This window comes from Mixophyes fleayi, chromosome 12 (genome assembly GCF_038048845.1).
Source record: "Mixophyes fleayi isolate aMixFle1 chromosome 12, aMixFle1.hap1, whole genome shotgun sequence".
In the NCBI taxonomy this organism is placed as follows: Eukaryota; Metazoa; Chordata; class Amphibia; order Anura; family Limnodynastidae; genus Mixophyes; species Mixophyes fleayi.
Genome location: NC_134413.1, coordinates 45,419,456 through 45,442,678, shown reverse-complemented (window position 1 = coordinate 45,442,678; position 23,223 = coordinate 45,419,456). Strand labels below are relative to the sequence as shown.

The window sequence follows — 23,223 nt, the reverse complement described above, 5'->3', positions numbered from 1 at the left end:
ATACCCAATAATTTGCAGAGGGACCTCCAAAATTTGGAAACGAATTGGACACCTCGATCGGAAACTATGTTGAGCGGACAACCATGTAGGCGGAATATCTCCTTGACAAAGTGGGATGCCAGGACTGGAGAGGATGGAAGACCCGGAAGTGCCGTGAAATGGGCCATTTTAGAAAATCGATCCACTACCACCCATATGACAGTGCAATTTTTACTAGGTGGGAGATCGGTAATAAAATCCATACTTATATGGGTCCATGGTTCACGAGGTATGGGCAATGGAAGTAGTAAGCCCACAGGAGACTGATGTGTGGATTTATTCTGAGAACAAACGCTACAGGAGGAGACGAAGTCCTTAACGTCCGTATGAAGACTGGGCCACCAATAGTTCCTGGAAATCAATTCAATGGTCTTGCGGGAACCGGTATGTCCAGCGAAGATGGTGGAGTGATAATGTTTCAGCAGTTTGTGGCGAAGATCAGGAGAGACAAAACTTTTCCCCGGTGGGGGTTTAGAGGGTTTAAGCTGAGTAGCTAAAACTAGGCATTTAGGGTCCAGAATGGGATGGACAGTATCCTCCTCCGTGACTTCATGAGTAGAAAAAGCACGAGAAAGAGCGTCTGCTCTCTTATTCCTAATGCCAGGTTTAAAAGTAATGCGAAGTTCGAAGCGAGAAAAGAATAATGACCAGCGTGCTTGTCTGGGGTTCAAGCACTGAGCGGTTTGGAGGTAGAGTAAGTTTTTGTGGTCCGTGAAGATAGTCACTGGATGCAGTGCTCCCTCAAGAAGATATATCGCCATTCAGCTGGTGCTGCTTTGATTGCCAACAACTCTTTATCTCCTATGGTGTAATTCTTCTCAGCCGGGAGCAATTTTCTAGAGAAAAAGGCATACGGATGGAATTGGGCCAGAGGAGATTTCTGTGAGAGAACGGCCCCGATGCCCACATTGGAGGCGTCAATCTCTAGAAAGAACGGAGAGGAGACATCCAGTTGTTGGAGAATAGGTGCAGAGACAAAAGCTTTTTTCAAGAAGTCAAAGGCCTCGACAGGAGCTGAAGACCACGATTTAGGGTTGGAACCCTTTCGAGTTAGAGCCACAATAGGTGCCACGATGGTGGTGTAGCCCTGGATAAAGCGCCTATAGTAGTTGGCGAATCCAAGGAATCGCTGAATAGGTTTCAGCCCGAGGGGAAGAGGCCATTCTAAAATTGCTTTGACTTTGTCTGGGTCCATTTGTAGCCCGGATCCGGATACAATGTAACCCAGTAATGGCATCTGAGGGAGCTCGAAGACGCACTTCTCCAGTTTGCAAAAGAGTTGATGGTGTCGTAATCTGGAAAGAACCTCCTTCACATGCCTACGGTGAGAGGTGATGTCAGGAGAGAACACCATAATATCATCTAGATGTACCACGATACAGAGGTACATTAGATCTCTAAATATATCATTGATAAAACTCTGAAAGACGGCGGGGGCGTTGCACAGACCAAAGGGCATTACAAGATATTCGTAATGCCCATCGTGGGTATTAAAAGCCGCCTTCCATTCGTCTCCTGCTCTAATCCTGATGAGATTATATGCAGATCTGGTTTGGTGAAGATCTTCGCTCCTTTGATACGATCAAACAGTTCGGTGATAAGCGGAATGGGGTATCGGTTTTTGACCGTAATAGCATTTAAACCACGATAATCGCTGCAAGGTCTTAACGATCCATCTTTTTTTTTAACAAAGAAAAATGCTGCTCCCGCCGGTGATGAGGAGGGTCTGATAAAGCCTCGGGATAGGTTTTCTTTAACATATTCTGACATGGAAGAGGTCTCGGGTATGGAGAGAGGGTACACATGACTCCGAGGAGGTATTTTACCCGACTGCAGTTCGATAGGACAGTCCCATGAGCGATGAGGTGGCAAATGCTCTGAGCGAACCTTGTCAAATACGTCTAAAAAGGAATGATATTGCTTGGGCAGAACGGAGACCTTGGTATTGGAGGAAGTGGAAATGGAGCCAAGGGGTTGGACTCGAGTCAAACATTTCAGGAGACAAGTAGGACCCCAGGACAGAATCTGCGAGGTGGACCAGTCAAGATAAGGGGAGTGCTGCTGGAGCCATGGTAGACCCAGGATGACGGGAGTAGTAGTAGATGGTAGCACGTGGAAGGTAATCACTTCACGATGTAAGGCTCCTATTTGGAGGACGATGGGTTCAGTCCGGGTTTTCACGGTACCATTGGCTATACGGGAGCCGTCAATGCCCGTGATAGAGACAGGAATTTCCAGCGGTACAGTTGGTATAGAAACCTGCGAAATTAAAGAGAAAGAGATAAAATTTCCGGCTGCTCCAGAGTCCAACATAGCAGAAGTGTGAACGGGACCACACGGACCGTGAAGGGTAATAGGGAAGGAGCAGACATTAGGAATTCCAATGGAGGGAGAGGTTTTAGAAAGCCCTAATCTGACCTCTCCGGAGCAGGTCTGGCATTTCCCGACCTCTTGGGGCAGACATTCAATAGATGTTCCGGATCCGCACAATAAAGGCACAACTTATCCCTTAGTCTTCTATCACGTTTCTCTGGAGTTAATCGAGAGATGGCCCAATTTGCATGGGTTCCTCCATTGTCACCGGATGAGTGAAGCGAGGCACGAGTCTGGCGGAACTGCGCCGGGAGGAGTCCTTCTCTGAAGATCGTTCGCGAAAATGTAGATCCACGCGGTTGCATAGCGAGATCATGGCATCTAAAGTAGTGGGGAGTTCTTGGGAGGCCAAAGCGTCCTTGATCTTGTCAGATAGGCCCTGCCAGAAAGTTGCTACCAAGGCATTGTTGTTCCAACGTAATTCTGATGACAAAGTTTGAAATTGAATAACATACTGAGCCACGGAGTGGGAACCTTGACACAGGCGGAGAATGCTAGACGCTGCTGAGGTCACCCTTCCTGGTTCGTCAAAAATTCTGCAAAAAGCGGCAATGAAGGCAGCACTGTCAGCCAGGATTGGGTCATCAAGCTCCCAGAGAGGTGAGGCCCAGGCTAAGGCTTGACCAGAAAGTAAGGATATTAGGTATGCCACCTTAGAGCGCTGGGTTGGGAAATTCTGTGGTTGGAGTTCAAATTGTATTGAACACTGGTTCAAGAAACCACGGCATGTTGCAGGATCTCCATCGAATTTGGAAGGAGTTGGAAGCTGAAGAGTCGAATTGGAAGCAGCTGCAGGAGCAGGTGCCGGTGGACTGGCCGCTTGAACCGGTGGAGATGCTTGCAGTGAGTCAAAGCGGGCCGCCAGACTTTGGAAGCCCTGTAATAGCTGACGTTGGATCACATCTTGTTGCTCTACCCAGTTGAGCAAGTGCTGAAGCATGTCCTTAGCAGATGGATCCACGTTAGATTCCGTCATGTTAATGACAACGTTTTATGGCCTGTTCTTACTGTCACGGTTCTTACGAGGAGACTCGGTAGATGTAGCCAAACAAAGCGATTCTAACAGTTTAGCACTACTCCAACAGGGCGCGGAGTACACACACACACATATGGTGACCGCATGAGGGGCAAAGGTAACATCTCCTAGGGTAGTTGGTAAGTGTTCAAAATAAACACTTTGCCGTCCAACTTTAACTAAAAACTTGTCACTCCTGATTAACAAACTAAAGGAAAACATAAGCAGTGTCAGCACAGTTCAATCACAGGCAAATAACCGAGAATAACCAGCCTCATGCAGTGAGAGACTGACTGAGCTGAGGAGCAGCCTTTTACCATCACCATTCAGGTGCAGCTCCTGATTGGCAGCAGGTTCACAATGAAACTGGAAGACCCGGTTAAAGTCCTAATGGATGAAGCACGCCCTTCTCTCTCCATCTATAAACCCCAGGACACTTTTCCCACATTTCCACAAGCCTCACAACTACTGCAAACACACATTGTCCTGGGGTTTTAAACGCAGTAGGTTAGGAACCTAGGTGAATTATATCTGTTTTCATACACCTCACCCTTGACTCTGTCACAATATATATACATACATACATACATACATACATACATACATACATACACAGGGGTCGAAGTGAAAATTTGAAAGTGGCGGTATAGAAAGTGTAAATGCATGAAATTAGTTTTAAAATGATAGCAGCAGGAGAAGTGACGGTATGGCATACCCACATATACCAGCTCACTTTGACCACAGTGGGTATATATGACTTTTTATTTTATATATTAGATTTATATGACTTCTGCTCGCAAATCTTGCATTTATATTTTCTTGTCATGTGCTCTATACACCAAGAAAACTATTTATCCACTCCAGTGGTATGGTACAAAGTTGTCTTTCATCTGGCTAATAATGCATTGATATACTTATGTGGGGGGTCAGAAACTGCTAAGAGAGGGCATTTTGTGGCAGAACTGGTGAAGAAGAAGGGGCAACACAGGAGTTCAGCAAATAAGGAGGTATGCGTGGCCATTGCTGGGACTGGTGCCATAACCTGGTGAGCCACAAAAGCATGGAATGTAGTGTAGCTTCAGATATTGAATCTGCAAAGGTGAAGTACATTACAGTGAGAGCTAATACTGTGAGTGCAAAGTGCTGTAGAGCCAGGCACAGACGTTCCCTGCATATAGAGTCTGTAGGATTTGATGGTTGCTGGTCTAGTCCAAAGAACTGGCAATCTATCAGTAAAAGCTACCATATTGTAGGGCAAGCTGCCATACTAAAAGAGGGAACTGACGATCCCAGAGAGGAATCTGTCACTGCCAGTTTCAGCGGACAGAGGAAGCAGAGGGATTCTGGGTCCAGCCCAGAAAAAGTCCAGAGTTGTTACAGTTATCTGCTGCTTGTCCTATTTACTTACTATTGTTTCAGGCTCATACTGCTGCTATGGCTTATACCCAAGCCACATGGCCATTTGGAGAGGAGAGTCACTGTAGATCCTTCCATGCTTTTGATACATGCTTAAGAAGCTCTCCAGGTTTACAAAACTGGTCACTGTCTGCTGCATGTATAAGTAACCTGCCTAATTCTGCATTTCACCCATAGCCATTTGCCAGTTTGAAGCGGAAGCACAGCCTTGCATTCTCATACACTGTCAGGACTACTCCTCCCCTCATCCTTAACATTTAATAGTGCTTAGTTACCAAGGGACTCCTCTGCCCCTTTTCCTTTTAATTCATTTGTGTCCACTGTTATGAGCGTTTTGTCGCTATCCAATAACGATTGTCGAATCTCGATTTGTGTTTCCAACGCACAAAGATTTATTCTCAAAAAGTAGCAGAATATATTAAAGCGAAATAATAAGTACAGCCGTTACTTATCGCAGGCGCTCTGGATCCAGTGTACAGTCATTCAGTCCTGAAGTCTGTGGTCAAGGTGACTGAACACTAGATGAGGAGCTGCTGCTTATATGCAAACAGAGATACAGTAAAACAATGCAAAGGTGTGGCTGGCTTCTATTGGTCCAGGCATGAGGAGGGTCCAGGGGGTTGCAGATCATAGGCTAGTTTAAGCTCAGGAATCCAAAGGAGGGGGTCATATCTCCAGGGGATGAGCTCTGATCTTCCCGCTAAGATTTCTAATCATAATAGTCCATAATTCCTTAACATTAATAACTTGCGTATGCACTCTGCGATCCCTTCGCAGAGTGAACCGGACAGTCGCAAATGTGAAGGGGAATAGTATGATACCAACATGACATGATTCCTTCAACGTGTACCATATGTTTTACTGATATGCATATAACTTATAATATTACACATAAACTCTACTATATTTCGACATAAATAACTATGTGCTGTAACTACCATTAATGTGTACTATTTTACAAACGTGTGTGTTGGTGCGAATGCATGTAAAAGCGTAAATACTGTTAGTGCCACGTGTTGCGGCCGCGTACGCCCCTTTCACGCTGTAGCGTGCCATACGCATCTTTTCAAACAAAGAAAACCAAGTTTGCTCGATTTTAATTGAAATGACTTTATCCAATTTGCTGACTTCGACACCACCTATGGGACAGTATTTCTTGGTGTGCTATAACTCTCCAGTTCCTACTAGAATTGGGTTTATTATCCGAAAAAGACAAAATGAAAGGATGAGTTATTAGTTCATTTTTAATCAATATATAATATAATAATAACTCATGTATTAATTTTGCTAGATACGCACAGATTTGCAGTGGTAAAGACAAGCGCTGACTGTCTTTTCGTTTTGTATACATATAGAGTATTTATATTGCCATACAGCTGGTTACATGTATAATATGGGAATTTGCTATTAACTGACTGCCGCACATTTTCACACTCTGTAGTCATTTTGCTCCAAGTCAGGCCACTGACATTGTGGGGCCTAATTAATAACATGGTGCAAAGAGTAATATGCTATAAACAATAACAACCAATCAAATGTCACCTTTTAACAGTCTAGTGCAGACAGCCTAATGAGAGATGTCATCTGATTGGTTGCCTATGCAACAGGTTATTGAGTGAAACACAAGGTTTTCACCATGTCAGCACAGCTCCAGTTCAGAGCTCAAAACTTTCTGTACATGTCTCACCCACATATAGATCTGTTATACTCACAGTAATTTCTCTATCCGGCATGTTGGTCTGGACAAAGCTGTTGCCAAGTCACTGAGGTGAGGACCAGCCAGGTTATTATAACATAGGTCAAGTTTTCTCAGCCGCGTGTTATGTAACACAGAGGCCAGCTGGGAACAAGAACTCTCTGTAAGACAAGTATTTCCCAAGCTGTAGAAATGTAGAATAAAAAAAAAGTCATACAGTGTCACCAAATCTTGAATTGTGAAGCAGGCAAACAGAGTATGTACAAAGCCTTTGATGAATAACAGTTAGATCACAAGGACCCAGGTAATATATTTGCAATTCATAATCAAAGTATTTAAAATATAAGAATATTTAAAGTAATTTATTGCAAACTAGAGCCTTAAAAATAATCTTAAATATGCAATGATGGGTTAGCCAGTCAGTGATTTCACTTGAACAACACATTAATCACCCATTTTTAGCCTTACAGTTTTTTCACCACACATGCCTAGATTTCCACCAAAGTGTAAAAATCAGATTTTATTTGTGGAGTGAGATCAGTGAAATGAGCCAGTGCGGTAGAGAGGATTTTGTACCAGCTCCTAGCTGACAGAGATCATATTTATACTGGGAGCACTTTGCATCTTTCATTGAACTTCCCGGAGAAGTGGATTTGCTCACTGTAAAAAAACCTGTTATGATTATGTTAGGCAATAAACGAGCCTAAACCGAGCAGTATTTTAGGTGGGTCCAAAGTGGTTGGAGCTTGGACTTTGATGTTACATTTTCACTTTTGCACAGAGCACTTCACAATTGTCCTGATTCATCAAGGCACACATACTTTATGACCTGCATTCAGTGCAGGTCATAAAATGATCCACAATCTCTATTCCTCACACTTGGTACCACCTACCTCCTTATGTCCATCATCCACTATCTAAATTCCTTAAACATGGTACAACCTACCTCCTTACGCCCACTATCCACATTAAACATAATATTTGCAGGGGAAATTTGCAGGGGAAGTTTAAAGCGACGATGTCTTGCAGCTTTAAATTTTCCCTGTAAAGTCGACGATTTCCAGCAACTTGCAGAAATCAGATTTTATACATTTACCCCCAGATGTTTCATTCTCATTAATTACACCAGTTCCCATAGTCCAGGAGGTCAGGAAAAGCCCCAGCACTTATATGTACAAACCTGGTAGCATCTGTTTTTTGCTCACCCCACCATATAGGCACCAGCCCTGGTCTTAGTTTTACAGCATGCCCTACTTCCCCTTCCCAAATCCTCACCCAGCCATAGACAGCCTAAGTTTGTTGCCATTATATTAGGGAAACCACTAGCGTGGGGTTCTCTACTATAGTGAAAATTAATGGCGCTTAGATGTTGCTAGTTTTCACAAAAAAACAATAGTAATTGTCTTCACCACTCTCCCCCAAGTGTCCCAAGAGACACTGCAAGGCTTCGAGAGGGATATTGACATCATATATAGTATTTGGTTTAGCTTCCAAATCACATCCTCCCATGGTCTTACAAGTTTGGGACATCAGCATATCAGGTGTATGAAAACATCAGTTCCAAAATAGCAATTCATACATTTTAGAGATGGTCTTCAGCTTTATGTAATATAAGTGGGGTACTGTATGATCTTTGGAGAATTTACAGTTGAGTCGGTCATATGGGGGGGGCTGATAAGAGACCCATTAAGTAGTTTCCAAAATGTCTGAGCATTATTCCTCTGTGATGTTCCAATTTAGCTCTAGCTTGAAGAATAGTATTAGACCCCATCGCACATTTCAGTTCAATATACAGTACTGACACCAATTCCTTTGCACCCTGGGTATCCAATAATATATCTGTAATGCCGCAATGTCTGTTGTCTTAGTCTGTGGTCCTCTCTGTCTTCAGAGAGGGTATGCCACTCACTCTGACCAGAAGAAGATGTCACACCAACTAGCACGGGACCCCCTGGACACTTTTAAGGGGATAGTATGTTTATTGGGGAAAGGGTCACTAAGTATAGGTAATTGTTAAGGGGCGTACTTACTCACAAAATATACTATGACAGAAGTGCTGAGAAAAAGTGAATGGCAAGTCCTAAAAAATTCCAGTCATTTGTATTTTAAAACACCAGAGAGATTGTTTAGGTGTGTGTGGGAAAAACTGCCCAGTGTAGGTTTCACAGCAGACTAATTAGAAGTTGCACCTGTGTGGTGCTTGTAAAAGGCTGCAGCTTTGATCACTCTCTCTCTTTCACTGTCTGGGGAGGAGGTCAGATGACTCCTGAGAAAAACTGCAAATTTGATCTTTAAGTTTCATTGTTTGGTTTAAGTGAGGGACACTAGGCCCCTCACTTTAGAGAGGGAATACCTCTCTAAAGGTTAGTAGCCAGACGGCAAAGATTTTGTTTGTTTTGTTTACAAGCTGGTGAATAAAACTAGCTGAGGCTATTGAACCTGAAGCACTGGACTGTGTGATTTATCTGGCTGAAGTGCAACCATCTACACCACAGGACAGTAACCCCAGTACAATCTTGTGCCATATGGTGGAGAATGTGAGCATTGCACTTTAATTTCAGCCAAAAGAGACTGTGTGAAAGTTTAAAGAGATAGACACCCAATTTTGGTAAAAGACTTTATATCACAAATTCTTATAGACCCTAATAAGGAACGCCGTCTGCTGATTAAGAATGCTACACTTTGCTTTCCCCTGCCCCAAGCGTAAACATGGAGGGTTTACCTAAAACGTTGCTTAGAAGTTACCAGGGGGAAGCAGTTAGCTCTTTGGGAGTCCCGGAGACAACAGCAGGCAGCCATTGAGAAGTCCTGCAGGCAACAGCAGCTAGCCATTGAGGAGTCCTGGAGGCAACTGCACAAAGACCTAAAGGAGATGGTGCAGTCTGTTGCAACCTTGTCTGACAAGTCTTACCTGGAGGTCAAAACTAGCTCAAGCTCTATACCAGCTAGTCATTTTCTTCAAAAGATGACCAAGGGAGATGATGTAGAAGCCTATTTAACAACTTGTGAGAGAACTGCTGAAAGGGAAAATTGGCCTAAAGTTCAGAGGGCAGGCCTACTGGCTCCCTTTCTATCTGGGGAGTCACAAAAGGCCTACTTTGATTTAAGTCTTGCTGATGCCAAGCACTATTGCCAAAGATGTTTTATTTTGTAAGAAGCCAATTTATTAACATGAAAATATTTACATTGTTTTATCTTATTTTAGTATATAATTTATATTTGATGTGATTTTTTATGTCAATTGGATCCTTGCGTGTGAGCTGATGAAAGGGATATGAACAGGAATGAAGGAGTTAATTCAAAGAACAGATGTTTCTAATCAGAGATGGTGAACAAAGACTTGTAAGAATTTCTCCAAAATCTCTATTGAATCCAGGGGAGCCAAAAAGGACCAAGACACACCTATATGCCGTTTCAGCCAATTGTAATATGACATTTGTGAATTGTAATACAACCTACTTTTGTTACTGATAAAATCTGTCTGGTCTGTGAATGGGTAGTGATTTCAGAGACTGAAATTGAGAAGTGATAATATTATCACAGCGCAATCTTTTCTTTTGTAAATAAACAATGATATAATTTTATTCTTAAAGTTTCTTTAGCTGAAGAAATTAAATTATTACTTTAACAAAATTGGACGCACTGCTGCGATTTCTCAACATGATTCGATTTTGAAAAAGGGACATTTGGATTTCTAGTTTTGAAATGTATGGTCAAAGATTTTCTCTTTTATAAAGGAAAGTTATTGCCGATCCTTATGAAATAGAAAAAGAATGTACACCATAGATTGCAAACTGGTTATTTTGTGTGGGGTTTTCCAATGAAATTTATGTTGCAGAAATGAGAACTTTTAGAATTTAAAAGTAGGAGTTTAAAGTGTTACATTTTTCTGTCTGCCACTTTGCTAAACAGTGCATCATATGTATTTCTGTTATTGGAATATAGGCAATATTAATAATATTTGCCTGAGTTCAGAGGAAGCTGCTTTGTGAACTGCTTATCTGAGTATGAGTGTGTGTTAATGAGTGTTGAGAAGTTAAGAGATAAAGTAAAGAGTTAATAAATCTACGTAGTCACTGAATACAGTGTTGAGATTGAGGCTCTCTCAGACGTGAGGCCTAATGGACTTTCTGGATAGTGGAACTGCGGGGCCACTATCGATTGATTGCAAAATGCGGGACGCATTCAACTTGAGGGTCCAGTTCTTAAAAAAAAATAAAAAAAATAAAGATGAATATAAAATATAATGAGCGATTTATGTACTGCGGGGGATAAATCCTCAGTGAAGTATGAGAAATAGATTGTCCATAGGTTTAGCTAGAAAAAGAAGTTATATGTTTGTAAAACTGCGGGGCTACAAAAAAAAAAATGTGTCTTTTGAGTGATTTGTGTAAGGCTGTATGAATATGACTAATCATTGTGATAAGCAGTTTTCAAGTGCAGGGTCCTTTGATAAAAATATTTTGGATAATGTGCAAACAGAAATTGAGAAATTTAAAAATCAGAAAACAAAGTTATTGGTATACTGAAGTATTGTTTGACAGAGTGAAAGGGCTAAGAACTGATAAAAAAAAATTGTTTTACAGTCACCTGAATCTGATCTAGTTGATTCTGAAACAGTTATGTCTGAAAAGACACATGATAAAAATAAAAGAGTTACAAATAGTTTAATAGGGGGTGGCTGCAATACCAGAAGTAACCAATAGGGGCTGCTTTAGTATATCAAAAATAGTTAACTGTAAATCTAATTTAAAAAAAAGCAATAACCCATGCTTGTTAGGTTGTCAGAAATTTATTATGGGTCTTGGAAATTTCCATGCCTGAGGTATGTGATTTTGTGATAATTCTAAATGCTGTGCATGAATGACATTTTTTTGATCATACTTAAATTACTAATATTTAATATAATTGTGTTGCTAACTATGTATTTTCTGCTGTGAGTTGATTAATATAAGCTTTTCACGATTAAGCTAAAGAATAGTAAATGTTTAAGGATTATTATGCATAAGATGTGGCTAAAATGTCACATTAGATGGGTATAGGTATGTGTGTATATATATATATATATATATATATCTGTATATGTGAACATAGCAGAGCATAGATAAATGGCTGTTAGAGTTTGGAGCTGCAGTATTAGCAGAAACTTTGAGAAGCATTCTTCAAATTGCAACCCTAGAGTGTAGGAGTAAGAATTTGTGGAAATTAGAGTTGATCATTAATCATGATATATTAATATTAGTAAGAAAAAGGAAGATTTGAAGTATACATTATTGACTGTTCAATTAAAATCCTTTAGACAAACAGAGAATTAATACTCCAATAATTTTAAAATATTCAATGTGATTATGAACCACACTTAAAAATGTCTGGTAACTATTTTACATGTCGACAAGAATTATTCCTATCATTGTTTTTTTGTTAGGACAGAGAAACACAGACCCATCCCCCACACCTTTCACTCGTAGTGGAAGGTTCCTTTGTTTCCAGCAGAAAGAGAAGGGGGGCCATGGGCTTTGAAGAAAAAACAAACTTCAGATTTTAGACCAACAGCAGAGAATATTTTTTTTCCTTGAAAACTTTAGATGTTGAACTATTAATTTTATTGTCTGATTCTCCTGAGACTTTTATATCACTGTCATTTTGTATTTATCTTATATGTTAATAACTTACTTTTGTTTTTTGTTTTTTTACAGTCTTTGTAGACACTATTTTTAGCTATTAATATTCCTATATCAACATGGCTACATGGTTTCCAGAAATAAACTGCAATTTTGCCAGTTCAGGTTAAGTATTTGGGTTATTGCTTGACCCAAGGACTGACACATCTTTCTTCAGAAAGTTATTCTGCATATGCACTAGTCGCTAAATAAATCACAAGTGCGCATCTTTCTAGGGATGTGTAGCTGGAGTTTATATCAAAGACCTATTGTTTATTATAGTGATGAATTTAGACATAGATGCTCATTCATTGACAATCTGTTTAAAAGTGGTTGCAACTGTAGCATTATTCATAGATAAAGTATAATATCTAGTACTTAGTCAGAAATGATCTCTTTTCATACCGTATCCTGTTTTCCTCTTGATGAAGTTTGCACAAACATGACAAGTCTTCGCTGCCAGATTTGTAAATTATAAATGAGATCTTATGGCTCTTCTTTATCTTACCATTTGTTGGTGTAATATCTTTAATACTGCTATGTTCTTAATTAGTGTGCATAGGAATGCACAAAGGGGTGGATGAGAGTACTGATAAGTATATGAAATTTTTGATGAATTAATGCCTATTTATGACTGTATGGAACTTTTGGACTAGAACCTTTACTGCTAGATCTGACATTGAGGATACACACTTACTAGGAGTAGATATAATTTTTTATACAGATGGTAGTTATCATAGATAAAATAAGACTGGAAAGTTATGTATAAGATATGCAAGTAGCATTCACAACAGTGTGTGAGTTGGTGCAAGGCAAAAGTATTAAACATCTACACAGTTAGTAGATATGTATTCTGTGCATTGTGGTGGTTTAGAGATTGTCTAACTGTAGTAGGTACTTCGATAGCACATTTTCAACATGTGAAGAAGATGCTAGATGCTATTCAGATGTCATTGCAGGTAGTGATTAAGTGTTAAGATTACACAAGTAATACTGATCAATTGCATTAGGTAATAAAAGGACAGATTAAGTTACAGTGTAGTTAGGTGTAGTAAGAAGAACATTACTAATATTTCCTCACAAGACTTGAATTTGTTGTTGTTTCAGTTAATTACTGATCAGAAATTAATCAGAATGTAAAAGTTTTGTTATTCATAGGCATTGACCCTCTGGAAGTTGAAGGGATGTGTACAAGATACCTATGGTACATGGAAAGATGGCAAAGATAGATCAGTGGCCCCAAAGGCTTACCTACCAGCACTGGCAGAAGCAGCCTATGACCTGACTCATTTAGATAAGTATGGTATGTGTGGACTTGAGGCCTACTGGTGTGCACCTGTCTTCTCTTCTCATGCAGGTAAAAAGGCTGGTTCATGCTTTATTTGCCTGAGGGAAGTATCCAAGTAAAGCCATATCTGTAGAACCATCACATATCCCTCCTGCAGATACTTATTCCAGGTAATAGAAAATTGACTTCATCCAAATGCCAAAAAATGTCATAATCTACAGTATGTACTAATGTTTGTAGACATGTTTTTTAAGTGGGATAGAAGTGTAATTCCACTGCAAGTTGCACTGCAGTATTTACAGCAAAGAAATTGGTATATGAATTTGTTTATAGATATGGTATATCACCAATGATTGAGAATGACAGAGGTACACATTTCAATGTGTAAGGTTTTTTTTAAATGTATTTTACTAGGAATAAAAAATAAGTTACTGTAACGATTTAATGGTATATAAAATACACTGAGTAAAGTGATGAAGAATACAGGAATGATTTGATTAGAGGTTTTATCTCTAATATTTTAGTATCAGAACCACTCCCAGACTTCCATTCAATTTTTTCACCATATGATATTTTGTTCAGAAGACAACCCAATATTATTATCAGCGCGCAAAAGACTTTTAAAATGCATTCAAGATGTAACTGTTAAGTACCTGAATGAGATGAGTAAGCAGTTACAAAAGCAACAAGAGACTTTGAAATTGATTGTACTACAAATGCCTATTGAGAACTGTCAGTATATACAACCAGGAAAATGTTATGGTCAGAAATTTTTAATGTTCTAGTTAATTGACAGATCGATGGGAATAACCACAGCATTGAAAGTTGCTGAAATAGATACTTGGATTCACATATCCCACTGCATAAGGTAGTCGATCCGACAGTGACCAGAAAAGACGCAGAGACTAATAAAGTTTTGGAACCATATATAGCAATTTTGTTTCAGGACTTGGATAAAGATGTGGTTCGGTAAGAAGAATCTGACCCAGAAGTCAAAGGAAAATATCCTTATTGTTGTTGTCACCGCTATAGGCATGATTTATTTTTATTGTTATACCTTATATTATTTTTTATGGACATTTGGTTATGAGGACCTGATTGTAAGATCCGGTAGTGGTTTTAAGGAAATGGGGGCATATAGTCGTAAAAATAGAGAATCAGAACTGTATTCATCATTCATTCTACTCATAACTAATAACACATACAATAATGACATATATAAGGTAGAATTAAAAGATAAGTAATTGGAGATGAACTTGAATATTGTAATGATAGACTGTTAACTGAAATATGTATATGTCAATATTGTAATAACCTCCTGAAAATGTGTAAAATGGTATGATAGGACGAGCAATTAAACTAATTGTTGGATATGTACACATACACTACATGGACACCAATATGTTGAATTGTTTCCAATACCTTTAAATCTTATAGAGTTGCTTAATTTGCCAGAGGGAAGACCAGTTGCTGGGAAATATAATAAAATACGGCCTTTTTACTTAAAATTGTTGCCACATGTATTGACTGAAAGTGATATTATGTATATATTTTACTAAAAGACCTATAGATGAGAGAAATGAACATCTAGGTAAAATTGGGAAAAGTCCTGCATTTAAAAATAAATCTCAAATTTAGATATGTTGGATCAAAGAGATCTTTGGGAACAGTAGCATGAAAATACAATATTATAATGTTACAAGATGGTGATTGTAAAGAGCAGTTAGAGAAAAACAAGTATGGAAAGTTTATAGATATTGTATACATAGATATATTACATGTAGCAATACCATGTATTTTATCAGAAAATATATTACAAATGTGGAAGTAAGGCATATAAGTGTATACCATTGAATTAAGGTAGAATATGTTATCTAAGTGAGGTGATTCCAGTTGTTAATGTATCGAAAAAGTATTTAATCAATATTTGACTATAAAAATAAAGAAAAGAGGTGATGAAAAGAGTGAACAACAACCAGTATCACAACTTATTAGTGAATCAACTGGTGTACAAGTATGGATTACATTAAAAGTTATAGGCACTGCACATAGAAATATGAATTGGTTTTATATTCAATGTTTAGCTACATTGATTGATAAAATATCAAATGTGTATGATGAAACCTTTTGTTATGCTGCAAAAGAACTTCAAGATTTCAAAATGTAGTTAATAGAACATAGATTGGTCCTAAATTATTTTACTGCACAAACAAGAGGTTATTGTGTAACATTACAGATGAAGCATGAAACATAAAGTTGTACCTTTTTGACAAATGAAACATAATCTAGAGAAGATAATTATATGGATGAAGTAGTAAAAGTAAAGAGAGATTTTGCAAAGATACATAACATGACATTATCTGCAGTAGATACAAGGTTTTTATTGTTAGATTAAAAACAATATATAATAATTTTTCAGGTTTTGGTACATGGTTTCAATCATTAATGCATTCATTAGGAATATTTCTTCTCTTTATATTAGGAATATTGTTAGTTATCTATTTTGTATTAAAATGCATACCAGTACTGTTGAAATTTTTTAAGAAAACATTGAGTAGAGAAATTAAGAGAGTGAATAATACAGGGGAACAAATTATAGAACTGTATGAACAAATTAAACCTCATAATCATAATATTGTGTGATAGTTTAGAGAACTATCAAACCGGGGACTGTCAAACATGTTTTATTTTGGATGAAGCCAATTTATTAACATGAAAATATTCACATTGTTTTATCTTATTTTAGTATATCATTTATATTTGATGTGGTTTTATTATGTCAATTGGATACTTGCGTGTGAGCTGATGAGGGGAATACAAGGAGGATAAATCTTCCCGCTCTCAGATGCATGACCTAATCCACCTCTATAAAAAGTGGTTACAACCTCAGACTTTGACAGGCCCCCAAATTGTGGAAAGAATCGCGATGGATCGCTATCTACTGTTCCTGCCTGCTGCTCTGCGCAGGTGGGTAAGCCATAGGGACCCCATAATGGCAGACCAGCTTGTGGGGATGGTCAAGAGCTATCTGGAAGCAGAGGAACTGATGAGTATACCCGGCTAGCCCCTAGTTCCACTATGCCAAAATCCAGTGACTTCTGGTAAGACTGTTGCAGGGGAAAAGGGTGCTGGGCGGTGCAATGAACTGAAACACCCAGAGACTGAAGGCCCGGAACCTGGAGATTGGCTAGTTATGCACTGTGGGGTTGGTTTTGTGTTTGGGGTTTGAAGGTATATTGGGGAGAGATTTTTCCCACTTTCCCAGAAGCAAATAGCTCAGATCCATGTGATAATGTTACAGATACAGTGGTGGTGGTAGTGATCCCAGAATCTGAAACGTTCCCTTTCTAAAATATGCTCGGGGAGTCAAAGTGACAAGGGCAGCAGTGGAGAGCAGGATAATGTACCTCCTACTGAAGCAGGAAATATTGTCGAACCAGTTGACTGTATGCCTGAACGTGAAGTGGGAAAATATATGTTTGCTTCAGAGAAGTTAAAGGACCCCACTCTGTTAATGGCTAGAGAAAATGTAAAAGTGGTTGATGGAAACTGTGACTGGATCACTTATAAATAACTTATGGTATAAATTTATTTAAAGGAAATAGCGTAGGGCGCTTATTTATATAATCGCCAATGCACTTATTTTTGATATTGTGTATACTTTGATATAGGAAATCGTTATTTTTAAGACCAGGGTTGAAAATTTGTTTTTTCTGTTTTTGCCTTGCTAAAGAAAATGCCTTATTTCTGATGCATATATCTGATGCAAAGAGCCTTTGTTTAGAAAAAATTACTTGTTTGGGATTTGTACCTTTTCTTTTGAAATGTGTATTCTGCAACTGTTGGAAGAAAGGACTCATGCTAAATTCATGTTATTAGACCTTTTGACTTGCTAGTAAACTTCCTGGCTCTGAAATAAGATGCTAGAAATCACAGCAAGGTTTTTAAGATATCACAAATAAGCGTAAATATTGTTAGGAATTTTGGGAACAGGTTCTAGGCGCTGAAAGGGATAGGATAAAAGTATATGTGTTTTTATTAAATGCAAACTGATATAAATCACATTCTGGCCGGAACATATAACGCAACATGAAGTGTTGATATTATTACACAGTGATAAACAATCAGTGCAACAAAATATGACAATGGCTTTCTCAAAACACAATTCAAGAAAGTCCAACCCGTTAGACGGGTATTGCAAAGTCCATATAGAAGTGTAGCAGAAAAACAGTGTGGTTGTCTGAGGTGCTGCTATATCCAATACACACTCAAATATAAATAAAAGTCTAAGCGGTATATGAATAAGTTCAAGGGTAACTTACGCTGCAGAAGTAGGCAGGGTAGTCCAGTGCAAAATGGACTGGAATGTGATTTATATCAGTTTGCATTTAATAAAAACACATATACTTTTATCCTGTCCTTTTCAGTGCCTAGAACCTGTTCCCAAAATTCCTACTTTGGGAGGTTAGGGATTCCCTCCCACACACTTTCAGGTTCACCTCTCTGGCAGCACTTTACATCTGAAGGAAGCGCGGCTCATCCTTACTTCATTTATGTAAATATTGTTAGCTTTGAATTGCATGTAAATCCATGTTTGTGTAAACACATGACATCCTGATTCTAAAAATAGTTCAGACTTTACGGGGGCTGGCTTACCCTTTTGAGGCTGTGCCCAAACTGTATAAAAAGCACTGGCTTGTGTTGAAAACTTTTTCTTCTTGTTTCATCAGAGCTGATCACTGGTACCTTTAACCAATGAAGAGCAAATAAACATCACTTGCTTCAAAGACCTTGTTGAAAATATCTTCCATGCTGAAAATCCTGTGACCTACAGATTAGACCCAAAATCTAATTCGTTCCCTGCTGTTTCTGAGGTTTGCACCCAGCTTTTCCGGTACCACCGCTCTGCCTGCTACCCTGCAGCCCTGGTCAGTGTGATAGGCCAGGGGGGATCCATCCACAGCAACCCTGATCCATAGTAAGAGGTCAGGAGTACCAGCCCAGGTATATCAGTAACAGGGTACACTCGCAGCATCAGTTACCCAGAAGAAAGCCGGTACAGGTGTCCAGTGGTGGCAGCATTTGTAAACCCCTCCTACTGCTGCACGAGGGCGCATTTGGGTTCCCAGCAACAACAGACAGGGTGGCATAGGCGGTCCATCCTGTCACAGAAACCCCCTAGAGCCTGATGGTAGGCTGTTGTACCCTCACATGCAATGTGTCGGGTTGTTATATCAATGTCCCAGAAGGTAGAGGATATTGTGGAACAGCTAATAGTTTCTAGAGCATATAGCAGAACGGTGTTAGACCTGACTCATGGTCACATAACTACAGAGCATCTAGGGATAGAAAAAACATCAGAGAGAATTTTGCAGCAGTTTTTCTGGCCAGGAATTCATAAAGAAGTAGCTGACTACTGTTCATCCTGCCTTGAGTGTCAATACCATGCTCCCAGATCCAGATTCCATTAGGCAACCTTAGGCAGTTGCCTAGGGCGCTGGGACCTGCAGGGCGCTGCTGACTAGATTTTCTAATCTAGTCAGCGGTTTGGGGACAGAGGTGCAGCGGCGGCATGGCACCGGCTGATTTGTAAAGTCCGTCGGATGCGCCCGGGCAGCCACACTCACACATGATCACTGACTGTCAGTGATCATGTGATCTCTCTTCGGCGGTGCCTCTGTCCAATGTGCTCTTCTGTCCCTGCTCCTGATCTCACACTGTCTGTCAGTGACAGTGTGAGTAAAGTTATTTCTCAATGCCCTTCCTCTTCCAGCATGCACTGCTCCACCCTCTCTCCTCTGTGTGAAGCAGCCGAGAAGCAGCTATTGAAGATAAAAGAGAAGAAGGAAGAGGTTTGAAGAGCCTCCCCCCCCCCTGCTTCTGCTGACCAGACCAGACCAGACCAGAGAAAAAAGAGTGAGTAAATGCAATCTAATTATTTATTTTTTTACTTTTTTAAAATAAGGTGCACAACGTCCAATCTAGGAAGTATTGAGGTAAAAAAAAATGAGGTAGGGTGGTAAAATTACTTTTCTTGGCACCTTATGCTCTATATTTGACTTGCAAACTATAGGGTAGAATTTCTACCCCATAGTTTGAAAATAAAATATAGGGCATGAGGTGGCAAATAATATTCAATATTATTTGCCACCCCATGCTCTATATTTGATTTTCAAACTATGGTGGAGAGAATGACTGTTTTATTGGCACCTCATACTCTATATTTGACTTGCAAACTATGAGGTAGAATTTCTACACTATAGTTTGCAAGTGATGCAGAGGGGGGTGCAGTGGGTGTGATGCAAAGGGGGGTGCAGTGGGTGTGATGCAAAGGGGGGTGCAGTGGGTGTGATGCAGAGGGGGGTGCAGTGGGTGTGATGCAAAGGGGGGTGCAGTGGGTGTGATGCAAAGGGGGGTGCAGTGGTGTGATGCAGAGGGGGGTGCAGTGGGTGTGATGCAAAGGGGGGTGCAGTGGGTGTGATGCAGAGGGGGGGTGCAGTGGGTGTGATGCAGAGGGGGGGTGCAGTGGTGTGATGCAGAGGGGGGTGCAGTGGTGTGATGCAGGAGCATATGTGTGATGAAGGGACATGTTAGGGCCGTTCATTGCCTTTAACAAGTGCATAATTCATAGACTTATTCTGTCAAGTTTTTTGTTTCTGAAATCTAACACCTGGATACCTCTCCTCTAGAAATCCCGTGTCTGCAGTGGAGTCTGGACAGCGTTCTGCATCAAACATCACTGCATCTGGACCACAGGAGGAGGTGAGGCTTATATATATTTTTTAAACACAAAAGCACAATGTCAAGTATGTAAAGGTCTGTGAGGCGGGTATTTGGTGTGTTTTCCGGGGGGGTGTGTATTTTTAAATTTTGCCTAGGGCGCCGAGAACCCTTGCACCGGCCCTGCCCAGATCACATTATAAAAGTCTGCTTGTTCCGTTGCCCATTATTGAGGTTCTGTTCAATGGGATAGCTATGGAATTGGTAGGACCTCTTACAAAATCTACTCTTGGACTTCAATATATTCTGGTGATACTAGCAAAAACAAATCAAAACTCCCTGAAAGAGGGAATTAATAGGGTGCTGGCAATTAATTGATATCTCAACTGCTGTAGTAATTAAAAAGTATAAAAATTGTTAACATTCAATTTAGTATTCAATAGTACAAATTGATTGCTGCTCCTTAATTAATAAGTTAGTGGGAACTTAGACCAGGGCAGCACAGTAGATGTGGTCTACTTAGATTTTGCAAAGGCCTTTGATACAGTGCCACACAAGAGGTTGGTTTACAAAATAAGAGAACTGGGTCTAGGAATCAACATTTGTACTTGGATCGAAAACTGGTTAGAGAATAGGGAACAGAGAGTTGTGATAAATGGAACATTTTCTAAATGGTCAAAAGTCTTAAGTGGAGTACCTCAAGGTTCCGTGCTGGGGCCACTCCTTTTTAAAATATTTATTAATGACCTTGGAGATGGTTTAGAGAGTAAAGTTTCTATTTTTGCAGATGACACTAAACTCTGTAAGGTAATAAAATCAAAGCAAGATGTAGCTTCTCTACAGAGGGACTTAAATAAACTGGAGGATTAGGCGGCCAAATGGAATATGAGGTTTAACACAGATAAATGTAAGGTTATGCATTCAGGGATCAAAAACAAGAACGCGTTGTATAAATTAAATGGAATTAATTTAGGAGAATCTATAATGGAAAAGGATTTGGGAGTGCTCGTAGACAGTAGACTTAGCAATAGTGCTCAATGTCAAGCAGCAGCTGCAAGGGCAAACATAACAACAAGTATTGGCATGCATAATAAGGGGCATAGATTCAAGGGAAGACAGTGTAATTTTGCCACTGTATAAATCGTTGGTAAGACCTCATCTTGAATATGCAGTACAGTTCTGGGCACCACTCTATACAAAAGATAATTTGGAACTAGAAAAGGTTCAGAGAAGGGCGACAAAATTGATAAAGGGTATGGAGTCATTAAGTTATGAGGAAAGGTGAGCCAGTTTAGGCATGTTTACTTTAGAAAAGAGGCGTCTAAGGGGAGATATGATTACTATGTACAAATACATTAGGGGTCAATACAGAGAACTTTTTACCCCAAGTACCATACACAGGACACGTGGTCACCCCCTAAGTTTAGAGGAGAGGAAATTTCACAACCAGCAAAGGAAGGGGTTCTTTACAGTAAGGGCAGTCAAGATATGGAATTCATTGCCCGTTAAGGTTGTGATGGCAGATTCAATAGATATGTTTAAGAAAGGGTTAGGCAAATTTTTAGCACAAAGGTGTATCCAGGGATACGACCGTTAATTAAAATGAAGAATAGTAGTGGTTATAGGGTAAAAATAGGACTGCAAGTATTAAGTCTGGGGGGATTTTCACAATTGCAACAGATTGGCGGTTGCTTACTCTGGATCAATTTCAAATATAAGTGCAGGATCGCAGGAGATCCAAAATAGGTTGAACTTGATGGACTGGTGTCTTTTTTCAACCTCATCAACTATGTTACTATGTTAATAATCCTTGTGGTAATTAATATTTTACAATTCAATGTACTATTGATACCTTTGAAATTATCTAGTGAAGATTAAGGATCTATATTTTTTTCTTGCCGATAATATCTATCAATAACAACTATGGTTTTTATATTGAATGTTAACACTTCCCCCTATGTGCACTGAAAGGGGATGAGGTTTGGAGGAATACAAACAAGTGTCCTGGTTTTCTCTATTAAAATATTTTCATTTAAAATCATTGATGAGTATTATTATATGGTGGCACCCTAGAGTCTAAATGGATTGGATGCACTTCTTATTTTTTAGTCTGGTGATACTAGATAACGCTACCAGGTATCTGGAAGCAAACCCGTTATGCAATATATCGACAAAGTTGAGGGTGTCGGGCAGGCAGTCTATGCAGTCCGTACATAGGCTGTCAAGTCGCATACTACATATTGTACTACATCTTGTAGTACAATATTCTGTGAATGAATGATGCCCCCGCAGTGAGTATTATGCGATGTGATAGCCATGCAGCAATCACACAGGCTGCCAGCATCATCTTCATAAGGTAGTGGCTAGATGCCGTCAGAGTCTCTGTGACATCAGCAAGTCATGTGACTGCAGCAGTCACATGGTACACAGTCCAGAAGCTGCTGGAAATCTTCCTGCTCCTGCACTGAGTTGCTAAAGGAGAGAGGGCATGTGTGTCTAAAGCATGTGGGCAGAGGTGGCATGTGCATGTAAAGCTGCTTGGCAGAGGTGGCATGTGTGTGTAAAGCATGTGGGCAGAGAGGGAATGTGTGTGTAAAGCTTCTTGGCAGAGGAAGATGTGTATGTAAAGCATGTGGGCACAGGGAAGATGTGTGTGTAAAGCTGCTGGGCAGAGGGGGGTATGTGTGAGTAATGTTGCTGGGCAGAGGGTACATGTGTGAGTAAAGCTGCTGGGCATTTCTGTAACGACAGTGCTACAGGGCTCCTTCCCTAGATATAAACAAACAACCAAAAAATTGTAAGTGGGTGCTAGTTAACCTTAATTATTGATATCAAGCCGCAGCTGATCTGTGCAGGTTCTGGATCCTGCTAAAACACGACAGAGCAAATAAAAAATACAGAAATAGCGCAAAGCTTGGTATCTAATAATTTAATAGCTTAACAGAGCTTATAGGTGCATATATAAAAAGGCCTCTGATGAAACGGCGGTTGAACGCCGAGAAACGCGTCAGTTTAG

The 23,223-nt window shown here is 39.8% G+C and overlaps 1 protein-coding gene across 6 annotated transcripts in view; it reads right to left on the bottom strand.

Moving 5' to 3' along the window:
- The window catches only part of LOC142108441 (NACHT, LRR and PYD domains-containing protein 12-like), a 274,230-nt gene that overhangs the window by 81,855 nt on the left and 169,152 nt on the right, over positions 1–23,223 (bottom strand). For 4 of the 6 annotated variants that reach the window (XM_075192079.1, XM_075192082.1, XM_075192080.1 and 1 more), the window contains one exon: positions 6,556–6,723. The exons of 1 other annotated variant lie outside the window; for it this stretch is intronic. In XM_075192079.1, coding sequence (XP_075048180.1) covers positions 6,556–6,723 — 168 coding nt within the window. Of the gene's footprint in view, positions 1–5,211; positions 6,028–6,555; positions 6,724–23,223 lie in introns of those variants that run through there. One more of the 6 variants, XM_075192084.1, reaches the window with a different exon arrangement.